This window comes from Terrapene carolina, unplaced genomic scaffold (genome assembly GCF_002925995.2).
Source record: "Terrapene carolina triunguis isolate 2854851 unplaced genomic scaffold, T_m_triunguis-2.0 Scaffold96, whole genome shotgun sequence".
NCBI classification, from domain to species: Eukaryota; Metazoa; Chordata; order Testudines; family Emydidae; genus Terrapene; species Terrapene triunguis.
The window spans coordinates 57,430,208-57,450,594 of NW_020664447.1; the positions used below are offsets into that span (position 1 = coordinate 57,430,208).

Here is a 20,387-nt window from a genome sequence, read left to right on the forward strand (position 1 = left end):
GAAGCCCTGATTTTTTTCCCCTCCAGCCTGCTGTGCCACTACATCCACACACTTCATGGCACTCAAGCATGAACTCCTATTTACAGCAGGGAAAAAATGCCCTCAGCAAATCTCGTACATCTATAGGCAGTGCCAGGGGGGAGCGGAAGGAGGAAACAGCCATTCTTTATTAGATCTCTTTAACTACAAAATATATATATATGGTGCCCGTGGTCTGATTTGTATATGTGATCGGAGACATTTGGAAATGTATTTCTCTTCCATCATTTCAAAGATTTTAATCACTGTTCTAGCTCCCCCCGCCCCCGCCTTTTTAACTTCCCATTATTCGAGTTCTGCATTGATTAACAAGCGACTGAAAATCAGTGGCATGGGAAGAGGCAAGGGTTTACATAGTAGCATATATTTTAATTTAGGAAAGCTATACAGTGGGTAAATTCCCGCGAGTCTGCTCAAGGGATATTTTAGATTAAAATGTTTTAAAAGTCGTTGGAATATCTTGATCGTAATGGCAGACATAACTGGCTGTACAAAGAAGTCTATGATAAAAGGCTAATAATACGGTGTCATAAAAAAACTCTATAAATTTGTTAAAGAGGCAGTTTGTTTGCATTTCTCCTGATTGATATGTAAATACAGTTTGAATTGTGTTTGCTTGGTCTCTAGTGCTTTATAAAGAGATGAATTCACCTTTCTGTGGAACAAGTAAACAGACTTTAAACTAAGCCGACATCAGACAAAGTGGAAACGAGTTTATTTAATCGAAACTAAATTTAGTTTAAGAAAGATAAGCCAGTGTACATAATAATCCATTACAGTAATTACACCCACCACCAAATATGTGTTTATGAGGTTGTCTAGATACAATAAAATTCATTTATTGCCCAAAGTCTATTATGTTAAGTCGCTAGCTGGTTCCACACTAAACATGCCAACTTTAATTCTCCGTTCCATGAAAATAGTTCTAGGATTTTCCAATTATTGCTAGTTCCCCTCGAGTTCGAAAATTACCAGTTTTTGGAAGGATTCTAAAAGAAATCCCAAGAAAGGGCAAATGTCAATTTAAGCATAGCATTTCTTTAAAATTGGGAGAGAGGAACTAGACCTACTAAAAATGTATAGCATTAAATATGCACAGATCTCCCCTTGGGCCAGGACCTAAGAACAGAAGTTTAACACTTCAAAGAAATTCCAACCAATTTTCCTGTGTATTTCTATTTTAAATGACAGCACCGAGCACTCAGTTTAGGCTCTCTGGATGCTAGTTTTGACGTATACTTATAAATTTGAAATTAATATCCTTAATAGAGAAAAAAGTAATGTTAAAATATGTTCTAGCCCATTTGATAATCTTGCTCTATCAACCTACGGAATACTATAAAAATTCCCGCTGACACACGTGATGTCCTCCAGTTTAACAGAAGGATCCGATAATCTTTTTACTCTATTTCCTTTTTCTTATCCAAGCTCTCTGAGTAACACAAGGGTATCGAAGATGATAGAGCCCTCCGGCGCTGCTACAAAAACTGTAGATTTGTTTGTTTGTTTCCACTGCTGGCTAACTCCTTACTCGTTCCGTCTCAAGTAACAGGCACTGGTTCGTGATTCTTCAGCATTTCAGAAATCTTTGAATTATGAGATTTATTTCCGCGTTTTAATTTAAAAATCGGAGGGAAAATTACAACTAAGGCGGCGATTTGGAGGAAATTAGGGTCTGATAGGTCCTTGATAGGATAGATTAACACTGGGCACTTTGAATTTTCAGTTACACTCACAAAAGGGATGTGATGGGCCAAAAGGCTTGTGAATTTAATGTATTTGTTGATTGTCCAGTTAAAAGCTATTTCACAATATCTACTTTGTCTATTTACACCGAAGTTAACACATATCTCTCTTGAATCCCTATAGTGTTTACATCACTAACACATGCACCTCTGTTTCTCAGCTACACACATACCCCCCCCTTCTCTTCACCTGTTTCTTTACAGCCTAGTCCAGACACCGAAGCAAACGCAATCTGCGTTAAAACGAAACGCGCCCGCAGCAAAGTAGGTTCCCCTGCCTGTTTTGTAAGGATGAAAGCTGCAGGACAAACTGAAGTGATGCGTTTGCGCCTGTGTGTGTATAAAATGAAAGACATTTTTATAAAGAAAGTTAATTCAAACTACACGCCGGACACAATAAACTACCATTTTATTTTGATTATAAATAAGGTGACTGTACTTTCTTTAAAATACAAGTACATAAAACCTGGTAGAAATGATCTTTGTACAAGTTATTAAAACTGGACACGCTTTAAAACGTTTGCATTTGCTAGCCTGTCAGTGGGCTACTCATCAGTTTGTTTCTAATAACCTCAGACATTTAACTTCTCTTAAATGCCTTTTGGAACTTCAGTGACTGCTTCTGCAATACTTTCCTTTCTCTATGAATAACCATCTGCTGTGGGCTCCCTAGCCTGATATTTAGCTAATCAATTCGGACTCGATTCCTTCATTAGATAAAACAGGAATATTGTTATCACGTATATTTGCTTATCACTTCTCCAGACCCTGGGCCTGATCCTGCTTCCCATGAAACCAATGGGCCGAACTCCCCATTGACTTCAATGGGTGCAAGATTTGGGCCTTTTTGCTTTTAGTGTCAGTATTTATTAGCATCCCCATTTGTTTTCGGGGGTGGGGAGAGAGATCTACGGGGGAAAGCAAAGGGAAATAATAATAATAATAAAAAGAATATTTGTAATGTGTATAATTTATTAGAAGCTTCTTAGGAACTATATTTAAGCCAAATATCTACATAAGTTTACAACAGAAAGAGGAGACGTGCGGAAATAACAAACTGCCAAAGGATTTACACGGATCGTCCAATGTCCATAAAAAAGGTCGGGTGTGTGTTTTGGTTTGATTTGGTTGATTGTATTTTTTTTCTTTACAACAAAATATACAGGTTACTAAAAACTATGGGTTTAGCCCAACTTTTGACAGCATTATACAGCTACAGGTTCACATCAAAAGTAAGGGAAGAAAAAAATGCCAAGCTGTGACGAATCAATATCTCCATCCGCGGGCCCTGGCGGCTGGGCTGGGGGAGTAGAAAGGGGACCTTTCCTTTTGTCTGGGTGATACTAACGGTTTTTTGGGGGGAAACGCCCACCACCCCCCCTCCGAAAATCTCTATATTTACATGCAAGGTCTATTCGCTGGCAAAGTGTACATTTGAAATCCAAGCCTTCAGACCATGACCACTCATGGGCTCCATTCTGCAACTGCTCCATGATTTTTTTTATTAAATACCCATTTAACAACCTAAAAGTCACTCTCTGTCTCTCTGTGTTAGGGGTTCCTCAAAGAACCGCTCGTTAAAAAATAAAAATAAAAAAAATAGTTTGAACAGGACAGAGATTTGTGTGACTGGGCGCCTCTGAGCTTTCTTTAAAAAAAAAAAATCCTTTCACCAGGTCCTACCGTAGAGCAAGGTAGAGCAAGACATGGCAGTGCCATAGTCAGAACTAGAAGAGTTTAAGTGAGACAAACTGGAGACCTGGCTCTGGAGAGACGAAGGGCTGGCTGAGTGCTGTCCCAGGTCTGGAGATTGCCCTGCACTGTTTGGCTGGTGGTTCTGATGCTGTCCAAGGCTGTTGCCATTGGTAGCCACTGTGATTGCTGCAGCTGCCTGCTGCTGGTGGGTCTGGATAGCTGCCGTCGGTGTGTTGGAGCTGGCTTGACATGGCTTGCCATCCTTGACAAGCACGGGCACCGCCACTCTTCTGGGAGACTGCTGCTGTTGGCAAGAGCTGTTGTCCTGTTGCATCTGCTGCTGCGCAGCTTTGTCTTTGGCCTGGCGTTTCATCTTGTAGCGGTGGTTCTGAAACCAGATTTTGACCTGAGTCGGAGTGAGATGTATCATGCTGGCTAAATGCTCTCTCTCCGGAGCCGAGAGGTATTTCTGCTGCTTGAAACGTCTCTCCAGCTCGTAAACCTGGGCCTGGGAGAAAAGGACCCTGCGTTTCCTCCGTGGAGTGCTCTGGAGAGGTGCCATGCTCTTGCTAACGTCTCCCAGCGAGCTCAAGCTCCCCATGCCGCCCATGTTCATTCCAGAAGACGGCCCCATAAAGCGGGATACTAAAATCAAGAAGATCACACATTTTAAGCAACACGGTTAGCGGCACGGGACTGCCTGGGCGAGAAACGCTTTTCGAATACTGACTCCAAAGCCAAGATCCTCTCCCCGATTAATCACCTTCCCAGTCAAAATCTATTCGAAACCCACCTAAGCCGGTTGCATTGGTACTAGCCCACCACCGAGCCAGGCAGGGCTGTATACCGCTGCACGCTGTGTTACTAGCAGGGAAACAGTTTGATAACGATTTGCGCTTCTCCCCCTCCCCCCCAACCTGTCTCTGTCTGTGCTATTCCAAACACTTAGGGGGTCATACGGAGCAAAACCTTCACCAATAACTGAGTATGTACAAACACGGGCTATCCGAGAGCTGGAAAGGGGACACAACAAAAGCAGTGCTAGGAACATACAATAGCTGGTGCAAGTTTCCACCGTCAAACGGGTCTCACACCCCTTTCGAACCACTCTCCGTAAGAAGAAAACATCTCGCTCCGTATAGCCTTATTAAACCAATACACGCGAGTTCCCCCTTCCACCACCTTCTGTGTTAAGCAGGCATGTGGGGGGCTGAGACAGGATAGGTCAATAAGTAGCTTGAGGGGTCGATTTAGTTGCGAATTATTCGGAATTTAGGTTGGAAGGTGTTTGAATGTATTTAAACGAGCCCTTGCCGTAATGACAATGTTTCCCGCGTTTCCGTTCTCTGTCGCCCTTATCTGCATGGTTGTTTATTGCAGGAGGCTTGGTAAGAGACCCCCCTAAGGACACGGCCACCCAAACGTTTCCTCGCCTACAATGAAATCGCTCCTATCCCCCGTCGGTTCTCCTTCGGCAAGAAAGCGCTGGCTCACTGGGGCCGGACAACACCTTCCCTCTCAGTGAAGCAACCCACGAGCCGGGGGTGAAATGGAAAGCGAGAGACAGGGGATACCGAGAAAGAGCTAAAACAGGACAGGAAGCCGGGGAAAAAATACCGATCGTATCAATCCTAGACAGCCCTGCCGCGATCCAGCTCTTTGGGCTGACCTGGTTTCGACTTCAGGCCACTTTCCGCCCCCCCCTCCCGCTCCAAAACCCGCACTGTACCGGAACCGACATGGTTTCTCCAAGTCGCTACATTGGAGCTGTGCGTAAAGTTTTGCCCGCTGGTTACGGGGCTCACTTACTTGTAGAGAAGCGCGGGTCCGGGTTGGCCCCGTACCATCCTGTGGCTGAAGCACTGTTCCTCATGGTCTCCTGGTAAGGTGGAAGCTCGCCCATGTTGCCTAGGTTGCCGTTGCAGTAGCCCCCCATAGTGGTATGGGAGAGTTGGGGGACGCCTGCCGCTGTCATATGGTAGGCAGCAGTCACTGTCCCGTTGTGGCCCATGGGGTGCTGCTGCATTGCTGGCTGAGAAACCTGAGACTGCCTGTAGGCTGCCAAGGGAGCCCCCAAGTTGCTACCCTCCATGCCCACTTTCTTGTAGCTTTCCTCCAAGGGACTCAAGATGTCAGACACTGAGAAAGGAGTCGTATGCTTTGGGCTCATCGACATGATTCGGCGGCTGAAAAAAAAAGGGGGAAGGGGAGGCAAATCTTTTTTGCCAAATATTCTGGTGTTGCCTTAACGCCGATCTTGTTGGATGTACACGTAACCGAGTGGACGAAGTCCGCCTTAATTGGATTGAGTGGAGGCTCAGGGCTGCCTTTCGTTTGTTTTAGCCAGACGCCAGGTTTTAGGCTGCCACCAGAGGCGGGGCATAGGCACTAAAGCAACAAGACAATAGAAGCCTACATCTTGCCCAAGATAATTAGCTTACATGCTGATGACAAGGTAAACACCTTTAAGTTTTACTTGTCAGGATTTTTAATGTCTTTTTTTTTTTAAAGATCCCGTGAGCACAAGTAATTTTATTTTATTCTTCGGGGGTGTCAGCATTATGGGTGGGGAATTTCATGTCATTTGTAAAGACAAATTTGCTGAGTTAAAGAGAAATGACTTACAATTCTATTCCGACTCCTAACATTATAGCCTCAGCCTTTGTGAGGGATGGCTAGATAGAGTTTAACATTATGGAACAAAGGGATTTATTTCCCCTCTCTTCCCCCCTCCCTCCCTCCTTCCCCACTAAGTTAGACTTTAAAGAAACATTGAAGGGAGAAATCTCTCCTAGAATAGTTTGAGAATCTAACATTCATATCTGAGGTACCGTTTCCAACCCTCTGCATTGCACAATACCAAGGGTCCTAGAGATGCCCAAAAGATTGTCAGGTATAAAGGCTGACTAGTGAACAGCACCTGCATTTTAACAACCTTGCAGAGGAGGTTTCTCTATAGCATATATTATAATAAGTCTTCAAATGCAACGCCACAATCAGCGTCTGGTTCCTGTACATTAAATCATCAGATCGTTTTGCCTACTTTTTACTTTGAGAGAGATGGAAGCTTGCTTGCAAATATGTGAAGTAATGATAGGTGCCAGATTGTTGAAAAATATCTTAAAACAAAATGTCATTCGTCATTTTCTAGTAGGAGCAGTGTCAGAGGCTTTCTATGGCACCGCTAAAGATGGTTTCTAAGGTTATTTATGAATCAAGGAAGTTAGGGATGGAAAAGACCTATTTGGTCATCTGGTCCATCATCCTGCCAATGAAGGTTTGGTTTCTTGAAATGTGTGATACTGTATTTTGCCCAATCTAGTTTTAAGTAAATGTAGAGTCCATTCATATTAATACATATATATGTCTCGAATAGTTAATGTGACTCAGATTATTGCCAAGACTTTGAAGGAATCTTCCAACTTTTACAGTAACTACAAATCACACATTTCAGTGTCTCTCCTGAACACAACGAAAAACCTTCCACGAATTTTAACACACTGGCCCAACGGATTGGGAACTAATTTAATAAAGGGATTATCTGAATATTAAGAAAATTGCAGCAAAGGTGCAGTTAACCTAGTGACTTTAAAGCATCAAATAACTATTTAATAATTGCACTTGTAAATATGTTTGTATTCTACTTGTTCCTGCTTAAAAATGCAAAAGTGCACTTGCTACCCGGGAATAACTAAATATCTTTGTCTAAAGTGGCAGCATAAATGGCCAGTCGCTTTGTGACTGTGCTTGATATTAGACATAAGGATCATTTTACTTCAATTGGGAGGCTCTCATTCAGTAGGCAAGAAACGGTTTAGGAGAAAGTAGGTTCCCGTATGAGAATTAACACCCTTCAAGTATAAGCCTGCGCCTTGATTATACTTTAGAGCTCTGCAAGAGGTGAGCTTTTCCACACAAATATAATCGGTGGAACTTTTTTTCAGTCAGGCCCTCAGTTCCTCTGCATTAGTTCAACTGCCTCTTTAGGCACCAGGTTATCTCCAGCCTTAATACCGAAAAGAGGGTTTGTTGTGAGTCTGTTGTGTCGCCTATAGCATATCCGGGAAGGACAACTTTTGGTTAGAAGTGCGTCTGCTTTGGAGGCGTTAGGGTTCGTCTTTCTAATTACGTGGAACATTTCCTTCGTTGGCTTTGCCAAGGGATAATTGCATTAATCTGTCATTTTTTACACATTTATTTCAATGCTCTCGTTGATGAGACTATTCAGTTAAAAATTCGAAGCTTTTTTCCGGATTTTCCGCATAAATCTCGTCCGGATTTTATTACGTTAGCAAAGGAACAGGACATAAAAGTATATGGAAAAATACTAATTCTGCAGCCTATGCAGGCAAGAATAATATATTTTTGAAAGGAGTTTACATTACATTATACCTAATTCCAAAACCACTCAATTATTAATCTCAATTTAATTATTGCAAAAAGTTATTGTTAGTGGTAAGGAAAAGGGATGTTTTCTATTCAGGATATTAGCTATGCATATGACACGTCTAAAAATCCTCCGTATTTTGCCTTTCCTACGACCTGTATCTTTCCTAGTAATGTCTAATTGCCCGTTTAATATAGCGCGGGCTTCCTATCTGACGATAATTCTGCACATACACTATAGTAGTGGGTCTTGGTGCAGATGTGCCTTTTTAATGTGTTGAAATTATTCCTTTTTCAAAACTTTTCTGGTTAATCATTCTTATTTGTCCTGCTGTTCGAACGAATGCACGTCAAATGTCCTCAAAATATTCCTCAATTAGATTAACCCGATCAGTGCGGATGTGGCTTTGTGCTGGATCATGGAAAGGAAAGTTGATGTGATTGTTATATGTGTCCTGCGTCTCTGATATGTATGAAGGTAAAACTCGCTTTTTGTCATTGTCATTTAGCTTACACACACACACACACGGATTGTTTATTGCAAATCATATGACTTGCATACACTTTTTAGCAAAATAAGTTATCCTAGTGGAATGCTATCACTGAGCCACCCAAGTTAATTACAGCAGGGTAGTTCAGTCTCCTGTGCAACTATCAGGAAAGTTTGTTTTTTGTTTTTAAACCGCCTTTCCGACCTTGTTTTGAAAGAGCTGCCTTCAAAGCAATTGAAATCCAGCCTTTCCGAACTCCCTGGTTTGATCCTACCTCACTGCCTAGCAGCGGTGTGTTCTTTTACCTGGTGATGCGGTCTACTAAAGCGCTTGAGTTAAAAGGAAATGCTAAGGAGGAGGAGGAAGAAGAAAGATGAAATGCATTTCGCCTGTTGGAAGCATATTCATGAGAATGCCACCGTCTGCACCCTGTGTTTGCAGAATGCTTTATTCTCTTCTCTGCGGCTACACGGACGGTTCTTCAAGAGCTTGTGACCCCACACAATCCGTTTGATAACACTCAAGATGTGGAAGAATGGGAGACTTTGTCAATCAAATGGTGCCAATCCCAATGCAAACGGTGCCACCAAAACCACAGCGCCTTTCCTCATCAGCTGGATTGCGGGGGCTGGGAACTCAAGGAGCAGCTTTTTAAAGTGCGCCCAGGGCTCTCCAAATTTAACAGTGTCTTTTTAAATACGCGCTAGCGTGCCTCCCAAATGGGGATCAGATGAGCTAGTCTAGGCAGAGTCAATCCAGGGGCTAGAAAAAAGCAGAATTTCCATACATTTCTCTGTATGGGAAGGGGAAAGATTTCTGCGCATTTCGGCGCCTGGTTTAACAAATTTAACGTTGTTTGATGTCAAATCAAGAAGGGTGTCTCTCACTTTTTTAACATTTAAAACGAAAATGTATCGCTCTGCAGGTGTTTTTCATGTGCAAGCGGAGCCAACGTAGAAGCAGCGAAAACTAAGGAGCCGATTCAGCAAAGCACTCAAGTTTCAATTATCAGGGGGTAGCAGTGTTAGTTTGTATCTACAAAAACAACAAGGAGTCTGGTGGCACCTTAAAGGTGCCACCAGACTCCTTGTTGTTCAAGTTTCAATGGGACTCCTCGCGTGCTTAACATTAAGCACGTGCTCAAATGCTTTGGTGGATCAGGCTCAAACGAGTACCCCACTTACAACAAAAGGGTGTCGAAGAATTTCCAGATAGGGTGCTTGTTTCTCCACAACGGGTTTTGAAATCATAACTTGAAAAAGTCAAAGGCGCCTCCTTAAGTCCCAGCTGTGTAGGCTCCACAAAATTGCTGGTTGTGTAAGGTCGGTACAATTTACCCTTTGATTTACAAAGCAACAGACACACCTTAGCCAATTTCCCGACCTGTTAGTGAAAGATAGATGTCAGTGTCTTCCGTGCACACCTTCTGGGAAGTTTCCTTTGCCTTTGGGAGGAAAGGCGCTTGACGTTTTTCAGTTATAGCGAGATTCATTGCTTGGACGTGATTAACTTTGATGGGATAGCCCCAAGTCAATGCATGAGCAAGTAGAACAGTGAATAAGCTCGTTTTGCCCTCATAGGTAACATTCGATAAGAAGAATAAAAATAATTACTCTTAGAACATACAGAGTGGGTGGAAATATGAAACCACTGCCAACATAACGCGCTGTGCAGTGTAATGGAATGTTATGTTATCTATATAAGGATCATTACAGTGTAGTGTTACCTTTCACGCTAATAATTTAGTGCCATTAAAAGAGCTTTGTTTAGTTTAAAAGAGTTAATAATAACGGGAAAATTCAGATCCAGTCTTTAGAGGCGACTCCCTATTAATATATTGCCCGCTCATTGAATAATCCGCTTCTCCTCCCACAGCCCAGATGTCTGAGCAAATTAAATATGGACAGCAGAAAAAAAGAAACCGTAATAGAGCGGTTTAAACAGTATAACTGAACACAGCTAGAACACTTTAACACACGTTGCAGTCAGCTACTCCTGAGAGGTAAGATGAATGGGTGTCCGTGTAAGTAAAGGTTATTTTCCACAAACACACCTTGTAAATACTCCCTTGAAATCTATTGCCCTGATGGGAGGAACTGTTAGGAATCATCGGAAAAATCTACATCTTTCCCTCTGTCGTAAAGTCTCACTCCACTGGTTACTTCAATGAGCCCTGAGAAAGTCTGGCGGGTTGAAGTGAATGAGTCCAAATTTCCCCGGGTTTTGAGTTCAGGAGTTGAGGCTGCGGGTGAAAATGAGCCTTTTGGAGCCTGGACTCTATAGTGCCTCTTGGGTGCAGGTTCCGAAGATAAACTGTGGCTTTCCAAGAGCTGCTCTGGCCAAATGGAGAGTCCCCTTTGGCCCCATCCTGCAGGCTCATCTTGCGCCGCGCTCTCAGTGTTTGTACAGAATTCCATGAGCTCCCCACCTCGGCCTCAGAACGCTTATCCTATCCTTCAGTGCCCATCCTCTGCCCCAAAGCCCAGGGCTCGGACTCCTCTCCTGCTATGTCATTTGCCCAGAGGCCGCTGTAAGGGACCATTATTTTATGCAGAGGGCAGCACTTATAGGCGAGAGTCGCCTCTGTTTTAGGACAGATTTGGCCGGGGTGCTGGTGCCGCATTGCTGTGCCGTTATGGATTGTCCCCAGGAGACACTAACATCCCGTTTACCTAAAACGCACTTTGCTGAGGGGGGAAGAACTTCACGCGATGAGGGGGAAGGGAGAAATGCCAGCCCAGAATCAGGGGCTGAGTGGAAGCCCCTTGCAGTCTGGACAGATCAGTTCTTTATGGACAGCTTTGGCACATTAGGATCCGAGGGGGATTATTACCCTAGAGGAGGGGGCTGTTGGCCGCATTTGTGAAGGATTTTATTAAAAACAACCACAACTATATTTAGGAACTCATCTCAGAAAAAAAAATCAGTATTTCTCCCAATCCTACAACTGCCACCCTAACCTATTTCCACGTTAATCATTTCAAATGCAAGCAATTCTGGGGAGCCATCCTGCAGCCCCTAGTCTGGAGTGGTATATAGCTTGAGTAGAGAGTGAGGGAGAGCCTCCCCCAACCCCCGCCGAATAGTAATGTTAATTAGATTTGTTAGGCCACTAAACATTTTAGAGCCGCTGTGGATTAAAACTCTGGTATACAAAACCTCCCAGGCCCGCTGGGATAAAGCTCCCAAATGGATTATGTTTCAGCAGTTAGGTTTAGGATGAAAACCAAGGGAGAAAGTTGCCAATAGGTATATATTTGCTTTAAGAAGTGGGTGAATGAAAGAGAGAAGGCGCAGGACCAAAATAATTTATTTGTGTGTCTGTTTTTTGGTTACAGTTCTCCGTTTATTTTAATTAAGCTTGTGAATATGGAGGGAAGTGGGGGAGGGGAAAAAGAGACCTTGTCTGTTTGACTGTTTTTTCCCAAGACTCAGTGGCTAAACTTATTCGCCTTGCTTCGGCAAATAGTCCCATTGGTTATAATGTGAGCAGGTTTTGATTTTATCATTTAAAAATATATTTTCTTCTCTTCCGTTACCGAAAGTATTTAACTTCAAATATGATTAAGTTTAAAAACTAGACAATACGTTCTGCATTTATTGCACGGATGCTGAGGTTTAAAAGTCTGCATTAACAGAAAGTGCCTTCCTTGTATTACCAATAACATCTTAGCCTATTTAAAACGGAAAGAATGAAAACAATCCGATGTCTGTTGTCACTGGGCGCTGCACAGTTTCCGCTTCGCACTTTACTCAGCTGGGACAACGCAAACTACTTTTTATTTCCAGTCAGATGTCATTTTTCAGTATTATTTGTGTGTTTAGCTAATTTCCCTCCCCAGCTGGCGTGCACTAGCTGGCTGCTGCAATGGTTGGGTGGAAAGCGCTCTCAGAAACGGGAATGTTTGATCATTAAAAAAAATCTCTTTCCATTGACATTTTGTAATCCGATAATAGGAATATTTCTATTGATCTTGTGGTTGCAGAACTTGATTTTTTTTTTACACAAACTAAAACGGAGGCCACATTAGACCTGCCAATGTTCCTTCAAACACCTGTCGTTTACATATTGTGATCCACCTTCAGAGCTGTTACCTGCTGATTTGTCATCACACTGAACTCCTTGCTTTGTTTCAAAGAACGCTTCTAGCTAAAGCATTAATTACACTGATTAGATCTGAGATTCCCCAACAGTCTTACATGGATCCCCTGCAAAACTTGTCATCGCAGTCGAAAAGAATGCTGAAGCCGACCTTAGGACTCATTCACTGTTGCCGTGTTATAATTTCCTTCGGAACAACCAAGCAATAGCTCTCCAGTAATTTGCCCTGAATTCTTCCCTTCCATCCCCACCAAAGAGTTGCTTGGGCTATGATCCTCAGGGAGCTTTAATTCAGAGGGAAAGCTCAGAGATCTCCCACTGCACCCTTGTATCTGAAAGTAGTTTTTGTGGTAAGTACAGACGTGTTAAGGACGGATGCTGCATTTGTGCTCAAGAGGATTCAGTGCGATTTGGAGGATGCTGGGATTTTCCGACCTGCCCAGAGAAAGATGTAGTAGGACTATCTGCTTCCCTTGGGCGCTTCGAATTGATGCGATCTACAACAGCCTCTACTGGCCACCGCGAGAACCGCAGCTCTCCGGGGACAGGAAGGCAGAGGCCTTGCTTGACCATTACTCAAATACATTTCATTGCATAGGTGCTAGAACTTGGGGGTGCTGCAGCACACTGTGGCTTGAAGTGGTTTCTCCATTATATACAGGATTTACAGTTTGGTTCAATGGCTCTCAGCACCCCCACTAGAAACATTGTTTCAGCACCACTCTTTCACTGGGGATGATTTTTCATTTAAATTCTCCTTAAACAAATTGTGGCTCAAGATAAAAACCGTGAAGCAATTTTGACCAGTTCTCATGTATAATTGTGATAATGGTCTACACTCTGCATTGCGCCATCTGGCTATTTCTCCTGATCTATAGGAAAGGATTAGCTCCTTTTAATTTGGCTGGCCTTAATTTTCTATTTTCAACTCTCTTTCATTCAAATAGCTCAATCTCCAAACCAGAGATAAGTCTTTTCCTCCCCAAATATCTGGTACAGACCAGCTCAGGGATCAAGAGAAGGAGGAGGTTGTTAACCTATGACCATTTATACTTTGTTTCCACAGTTCACTTCTGCAAACCAGTAAAATATTCTCAAAATGTGCTCTTGGTAAATCCATGTGGCAAAAATATACTGTTTAAAACCTCTCCTGCCTAGGAGTGGATTTCCTTGCTCTCCCCTTTGCTCCCTACACATACGGCCAAGCATACGTGCTGCTGTTCCCACCACATGACATGACGGAATGCATCTCCCCCTTCCTAAGTGTCAGGCCTTATAACACTTTTCACAGTAGTCCTTACCAGTGGGATAAGGCTTGGTAAGGATTGAGACCTGCCTGAGTCACTGCCCATTCTCACTGAGTTGGCAATGTGGGCCACTATGGGGAGGGCTTATTACTCAAGTGAGAATTAATACAAAAAGGCTTTTTTGTTTAGTTTTCCTGTTTCAGAAATATCATGTTTTAATGTACATATGATATAATCAGAGACAGCCATATGCTAGGATCTTCTGCTGTTGAATTAATGGGGAAGTGGGAGATGCTGGTCTCATGGGCAAACAGACCCATTTCAGAGGCCCAGAAGATCTTTTGGGGAAGCTTCAGAGGTCCTCTTTCTCTTGAAGAGGTCCTCTCTCTCCAGGAAAGATTATGCCCTTGATCTGGCTAGAGGAACTGGTGGGTACTGTTCAAAGCTAATGTATAGTGCTTCCACAAAAGGACGCCGTTTGCAGTGTCCAACAAGAATGAACTTTTTTTGGTCCTACTACCTGGCCCCTAAACAATGCTAAATATTTTTGAGAGCCATCTCCTGGCATGTTTTCTGTTAACTGACTATTGATATATATAGAGAGACACAACACTCTGGTAACAAACAAATTCCTCTTGCCAGTAGTTCTGCTGCTTGTACACTAATGGCCCTAATTTTAAGTCCCAGTTTTCCAAGGGATTTAGATCATACAATATATTTTCAAGGTTATTCTTCTATTGATATGTGACAAGATCATATGGCTAAGTGACATAATGCTAATGGGATGTACATGTGGTCAAGTCATTGCAAGCTTATATGAGAGCAGAACCTCTTTAGTTTATACTATAACTAGAGGTGGGTGAATTGTATAATATGACCCTCCCAGCTCCTCTCACGAGTACCCTGTAATAGGGATCTACTCTATGAGTAATATGGTGGCCATTTTTCTCTGTTACTCTGCGTATCCTCCAACATCCTAGCACAAGCATTGACATTTTCCAGCTGGCTGACATTCAGTTAATCAGAGCAAATTTATAAAGTGGTTGTATGACCCAAATATACTAGCTCTGCCAGATAAGAAGAATATGGCCAACTGAACTGAAATTTTTCCTTTTATCTCACTCCCCTTCCAAAGAAACAATAATCTGGCAGGGGATGGGCCTGGAGAGGAAAAGTCTCCTCCAACCACTATTTTACTCTAGCAATTGAGTGAAGGACAGGCGTGCTCCCAAAGCAGGTTATTTGTAGTAGTTCGTCTTGTCACCTGTTAATCTCCCTTCTTAGTAAATTAAGTAATGTTAAGCAGTAACCTCTTAACATTGTGTAATCTTCATATGAGCTCATTTCCGTGAGTTCTTCTCCCTGTGGGCAAATTCCCATCACCCTAGTATAGAGGCATTTTATTATTAGTTTTGGATTCTCCGTGGAAGACTGTCCTGAAGCTTGATTTTCTGCTAAGTCACTATGTATAGCAGGGGTCTGCAACCTTTCAGAAGTGGTGTGCTGAGTCTTCATTTATTCACTCTAATTTAAGGTTTTGCATGCTAGTAATACATTTTAACATTTTTAGAAGGTCTCATTCTATAAGTCTATAATATGTAACTAAACTATTGTTGTATATAAAGTAAATAAGGTTTTTAAAATGTTAAGAAGCTTCATTTAAAATTAAATTAAAATGCAGAGCTCCCTGGACCAGTAGCCAGGACCCGGGCAGTGTGAGTGCCACTGAAAATCAGCTCGTGTGCCGCCTTCGGCACGCGTGCCATAGGTTGCCTACCCCTGATGTATAGCTTTCTCCTGCTTGAATGTCTCAGAAGTTTAATACATTGAGATTGTTATAGGTTATATTCTATATTGTAGAATTTTTAGAAAGATCTCACCTCTCTCTCCAAATACCACCTTTGTTTTGTTTTCTCATTTTAAAACAGGAAATTCATTGCAAAAACAATATTAGCATGACGCATGCTGAGTAAAAGTAAATGTTAAATATTGACTTAGGGGGCTGGTGGGATTGTTTGAGTGTTTGAGGAGAGCATGATGAATAAGGATGGAGTCATGGATTCCAGAATTATGATGTTTTATTTAAAAAATGTCTATGACTTTTGACATTTTTAGAGTTTCATTGTGCTAGTAGTGAGTGAGGGAACAGGTGGCATAATGGAATGGATGCCAGTCGGATGAACTTTGATTAGAAATCCTGGGTAGAGTTTTAGGGTGCAGAGCAGACATTGTCTACAAAGAAAGCAACTCCTTCTGTGGACTTTTCGTCAAATAAAGATTTAGGACTAAAATCACTGGTACACTTTGGCTTCTTTGCACATATCCAAAGACAGAAAACAGCCATAAACCTGGCTTAACTGGCTGATAAACATGGGTTTACAGCTGCTTTGCATTGTCAAAGTGATGCAAAGTAGTCTAGAGTGTTTTGGTGAATCTGCCGCTTCATGTCTTAACTTATCTCCTGTTGTCTTCTCTATCTCATACCACAGGGACATCACTTCTCACAGATGGAGAGTCTAGAGAGGAATGAGTGGGGGATGTTGTCAGACTCAAAGATTTGGACAGGTGGAGTCATACTGGAGCCCTACATAATAGACCTCCAAGGTAGTACTTGGCAACTAGCTGAAAGAAAATAAGAGATGACAATGAATTAGGGTGACCAGAGACCAAGTGTGAAAAATCGGGACAGAGGGTGGGGGGTAATAGGAGCCTATATAAGAAAAAGCCCCAAATATCAGGACTGTCCCTATAAAATCGGGACACCTGGTCACCCTACAATGAATATTCATAATTTTTGCCACACTTTCAATGACTTGTGACACTGTTACCCTAGTTCCTTTACATTATTTAAAATTTACTATGAAAATAGGGAGAGAAGAGATCAAAGACAATATAGAAGGAAGAGAAAACAGAAAATCCAAGCAGTGGAGACACAAGAACAGAATGACAAAGAAAATGTATTCCATGAGACACAGTGTCTCTTAGTGGCCTCTGACAAGAAACACTGCCTCCAGGAATGAAGGCATTGGAGAATGACAAGAGTGGTGGGAGAAAATCAACTGATTTGACCTAAGGTAAGGGGCAAAAATGGGATGCTGTCCTGCTTCAACATATCTCTGAAATGAACCCTGTTCTCTTTCCCCCTGTTTCTATACATAGACTGAACTAACATCTCCTTTCCGCTTGGTCTTTGTTGTCACACTAGTATCTGCCCTGGTTCCTCTGTTTATTCCACTGTCTCTGCCCACTTTGTTCTTCTCTCTGTCCCTTTTTTCTTCATCCTTTAAATCTCCATGTTCTGTTTTTCCTTCATCCCTCTTTTCTATTGTCTTCTCACCTCTTTCCCTTCCTCTTTGTCCCTCTCTGTGGTTTGTGTTAGTCCCATCTGCTCCATTTTCAGTTGTTTTTCTCTTCCAGAGCTTTTCTGCCTCTTCGTGGTTGGTACTGCCTTCTCCCCTGCCCCTGTTGAATCTTCTCCCTTTTCCCCTTCCAGATCACTCTCTCAATTAGCTGGTTGCAGGCCAACAGTGTGAGAATCTGTCACATGCAGCATTATGAAATTGGCATATATTACATTACAGTGTTTGTGTGACATTGTACTTGGATCCTTTAGGTTTGAATAAATTAGAAATTCAGGGGTTGCAAATCCAGTGAACTGAACCAACTAGTTCTGATTTCCTGAAACAGTGCTGGTAGGTTTAGCTACATTCCACTCATATAGGTAGGTAGGTACTAGTCATAAGCAAAAATACACATGCCATTTAACTAGCTGTGGCCTTCAGTTTTTTACCAGTATCTTGTGATACAGTTATACACATTATATTCATCCACCTGAGGGTCCATCCTACAATAGCACACAATCCATAATTCATGAGTTAGTTGTGGTTATTTTGCATATCAAATCAATTTCTGCATATATGGTGTTTGTTTTTATTTCTTGGCTATTTCTGCTCTCTTAGTGTTGATTTAAGTAATTGACAGAAAAACAAATTAATCTGCTTCTACCAAAGAAGGAAATGGAATTAGGGGAACTATGGAAAGCTCCATTTGCTAAACACTACTTGCTGCCATCTATAACTTTGTAAAAGAGGAAACTTGTGCTCAGGATATCTGTTTGGGATACACCAGCTACCTTCCTGGTTAGAAATCAGCACTGATCATGCCGGTTGTCCTCAGTTTCAGTAGATAAATTTGGAAGACCAAAACAGCTTTTCATACCTAGAGATTACAGGCTTTCAATTAGCTAAAAATTAAAGGCCAATATTTTCAAATGTGTATGCCTAAAGTTAGACATCTACATCTGTGTTTAGGCACCTGAATGAATGTTGTCAGACTTTCAAAGATGCAAGCACCAGCTGTGCTGAAGAGAGAGAATACTGAAGGGAAAAGAGATACACTGAAGACCAAGGTAGAATCAGAAAAGTGGTTTGAAGAGAAAGGAGAGATGTCTGTCTATCTTTGTAGGCATTTGTGCAATGCTTATTACTAGGGTGGGTGAGCATGGTGTCTGAGATGTAAGAAGAATGGACAGAGAAAAAAATGAAGCGAACATTTAAAAAAGTATTCAACTGAACAAATGGACTAAATGAACTCAGACATGGAGAAGACAAAGAAAACATGCCAAAATAGAGTACTATGAAGTGAAATTCCAGGTGTGAACCCCACATAAATGGAAGCTGGAGCAAACGTTCAGATAAATCCCTGGGAAGAGAAATCACCTAATACTGCAAAACTCTGTTGTAAAGCCTATTTCCTTCTGGGGCCCCAAGACAAGGAGTTAGATTTTTTTCTTAGTCAAAGTACAGTTCTACTCTGAAAAATGATTTTGTAAACTAGCATCATCATCTTACTCCATAAATCTGCTCCCCATTCAGAGACCTATCTACTTATTTTAGTGGCAAAAATAAGTTTTTACTCCTGCTATCAGTACAGAAAACAGATACCATGAGAGAGTGTGCTGGATTCTTTTCCAGCTTGTGCATCACAACAGAATTGTTAGCTGAGTTCTAATTGTAGCGCCAATCCCTTCCAACTGAGTGTTGACAAAGGTATTCATAGATGTAATGGAAGACAGATTATGGCTTGCAGAATCTTTTTTACTGGTGTTGATGAGCAGGAAAGAAAGTTGCAGCTTGGCTTTCCAACCTCAAACTGAGTTTGAAGGATTGGCAGTTAGAAAAAAGCATATTTTTATAGAAAACTGAACAAATGCAAACTAGAAGTCACTGAGGGAAATAAATATCACTCTTCCAAGTAGAATAACACTTTAGAATTTTTGGGGAAAATCCATTAGAATTACAACATGCCTTCATTGACAGGTATATATTTTTTACACCCAGATAGTAGTCATTATTAGCATTTCAGTTAAAAAAGGCTCCATGTTGCAGGACTACCTTTTTAATTACTTTGGATGTTGGAGATAATAAAATGAAAAATTTTACTCAGCTGTGCGCTGTAATAAATGAAAGCATATAATATGTATTTAAAAAAAAAGCTAATTGTATAGTTGGGTTCATTCAAGTTACAAGTTCAGTGTAGAAATTTTTATCCTGAAGAAGGTTAGCTATCTTTACCCATTGTAATAGCCCATTAATGTATTTTTTTACTATTGTATAGTTTTTAAGTTTCTTTATCCTGTAATTACTTGCTTCCCCTCTATTTTATGTGTCTTGCTTGTTTCAGATTCCAGGCAAAGAAGGCTGCTGAGGTAATACAATGAGATAATGACCTGCATTGGAGTATGGAAGGACAAGATTGACTACCACCTACATCAGTAATTATATATGCATTGGTTTCCACAATTGGATCCAGAATAAATCATTTACAACATTGCCTTGGAATAACATTGTCTTCAGAAGCAAGCAAGTACCTTAGGTGAACTTGTTTACCTATTATCACTGGATGAACAGATAGGGTAGAAACCTGAGGTAACAGTGCTTATGTCTGTTGAGACACATTTGATCATTGTACCAGATCCCTGTGTCAAGTCAAGCTGCACTTGGCACAGGGCCTAAGAAAAGGGAAAGATTTCTCTAAGCCCCTTTTCCACTCCCCTGATCCTGCAGCTGGTTCAACCTCTGGCATAATTTTGGGAGGGTACTTTGCACTTATACATATCACCTTCTAGTCCAGGATCTGAGAGCACTTTACAAGTATTAATAAATTTAGTTTCACAGCACCCCTGTGAGGTAGCGATATAAGTGACTTGCCCAAGGTCATCTGAGAAATATGTGGGAGAAGAATAGAGTAAATCCTGCTCTCTGAAGTATTGCTCCTACCTCTTAATCATGAGATCTTCCCTCCCCTAAAGTTCAGTTTGGTGGACCTCCTTCAAATGTTTGTATTAAGACCTATGTGGGTCAGGTCTCATTTTTCTATGGCTCCCCTCTGAAAACAGATATTTTGTTGAAAGGATGAACAAGCTTATGCCCTTAGGGGCAAGCCTTTCCCCTGCCTATTTGGTTGATGTACTCCCTTAACAGCAGAACCAGTGCAGTTTTGCTGCCTGTAGAAGCAGGATTTTGCGGGGCATGATGTGGATAGAGAGCGCAACTCCATGTTACATACAGATCAGTCTCTGAGAGCCTCCTGCCTGCAGTGCATAGGGGGCTGATGGAAAAGGGACATAGGTGAGAAGGGGCAGGGTGAGCCAAGGGATCCACATCTGCATGAATCTTTCCAT

At 41.8% G+C, this 20,387-nt stretch overlaps 1 protein-coding gene across 1 annotated transcript; it reads right to left on the reverse strand.

Annotated features, from left to right (window-relative positions):
• Window positions 1-3,453: 3,453 nt before the first annotated feature.
• On the reverse strand, window positions 3,454-5,658 carry NKX2-1 (NK2 homeobox 1). Its single transcript, XM_024195945.2, has 2 exons — window positions 5,289-5,658; window positions 3,454-4,124 (listed from the first exon to the last, which is right to left on the reverse strand). Exons 1-2 carry the CDS (start codon window positions 5,653-5,655, stop codon window positions 3,454-3,456), a joined length of 1,038 nt encoding a protein of 345 aa, XP_024051713.1. The 5' UTR covers window positions 5,656-5,658.
• Between the last annotated feature and the right edge of the window lie 14,729 nt (window positions 5,659-20,387).

Bases quoted from the DNA above. Each gene is read 5' to 3' on its own strand.
- NKX2-1 (XM_024195945.2), bottom strand. From the start codon at position 5,655: ATGTCGATGAGCCCAAAGCATACGACTCCTTTCTCAGTGTCTGACATC. The intron at 4,125-5,288 runs GTAAGTGAGCCC...TCTTGATTTTAG, and splicing joins GGACCCGCGCTTCTCTACAA to TATCCCGCTTTATGGGGCCG.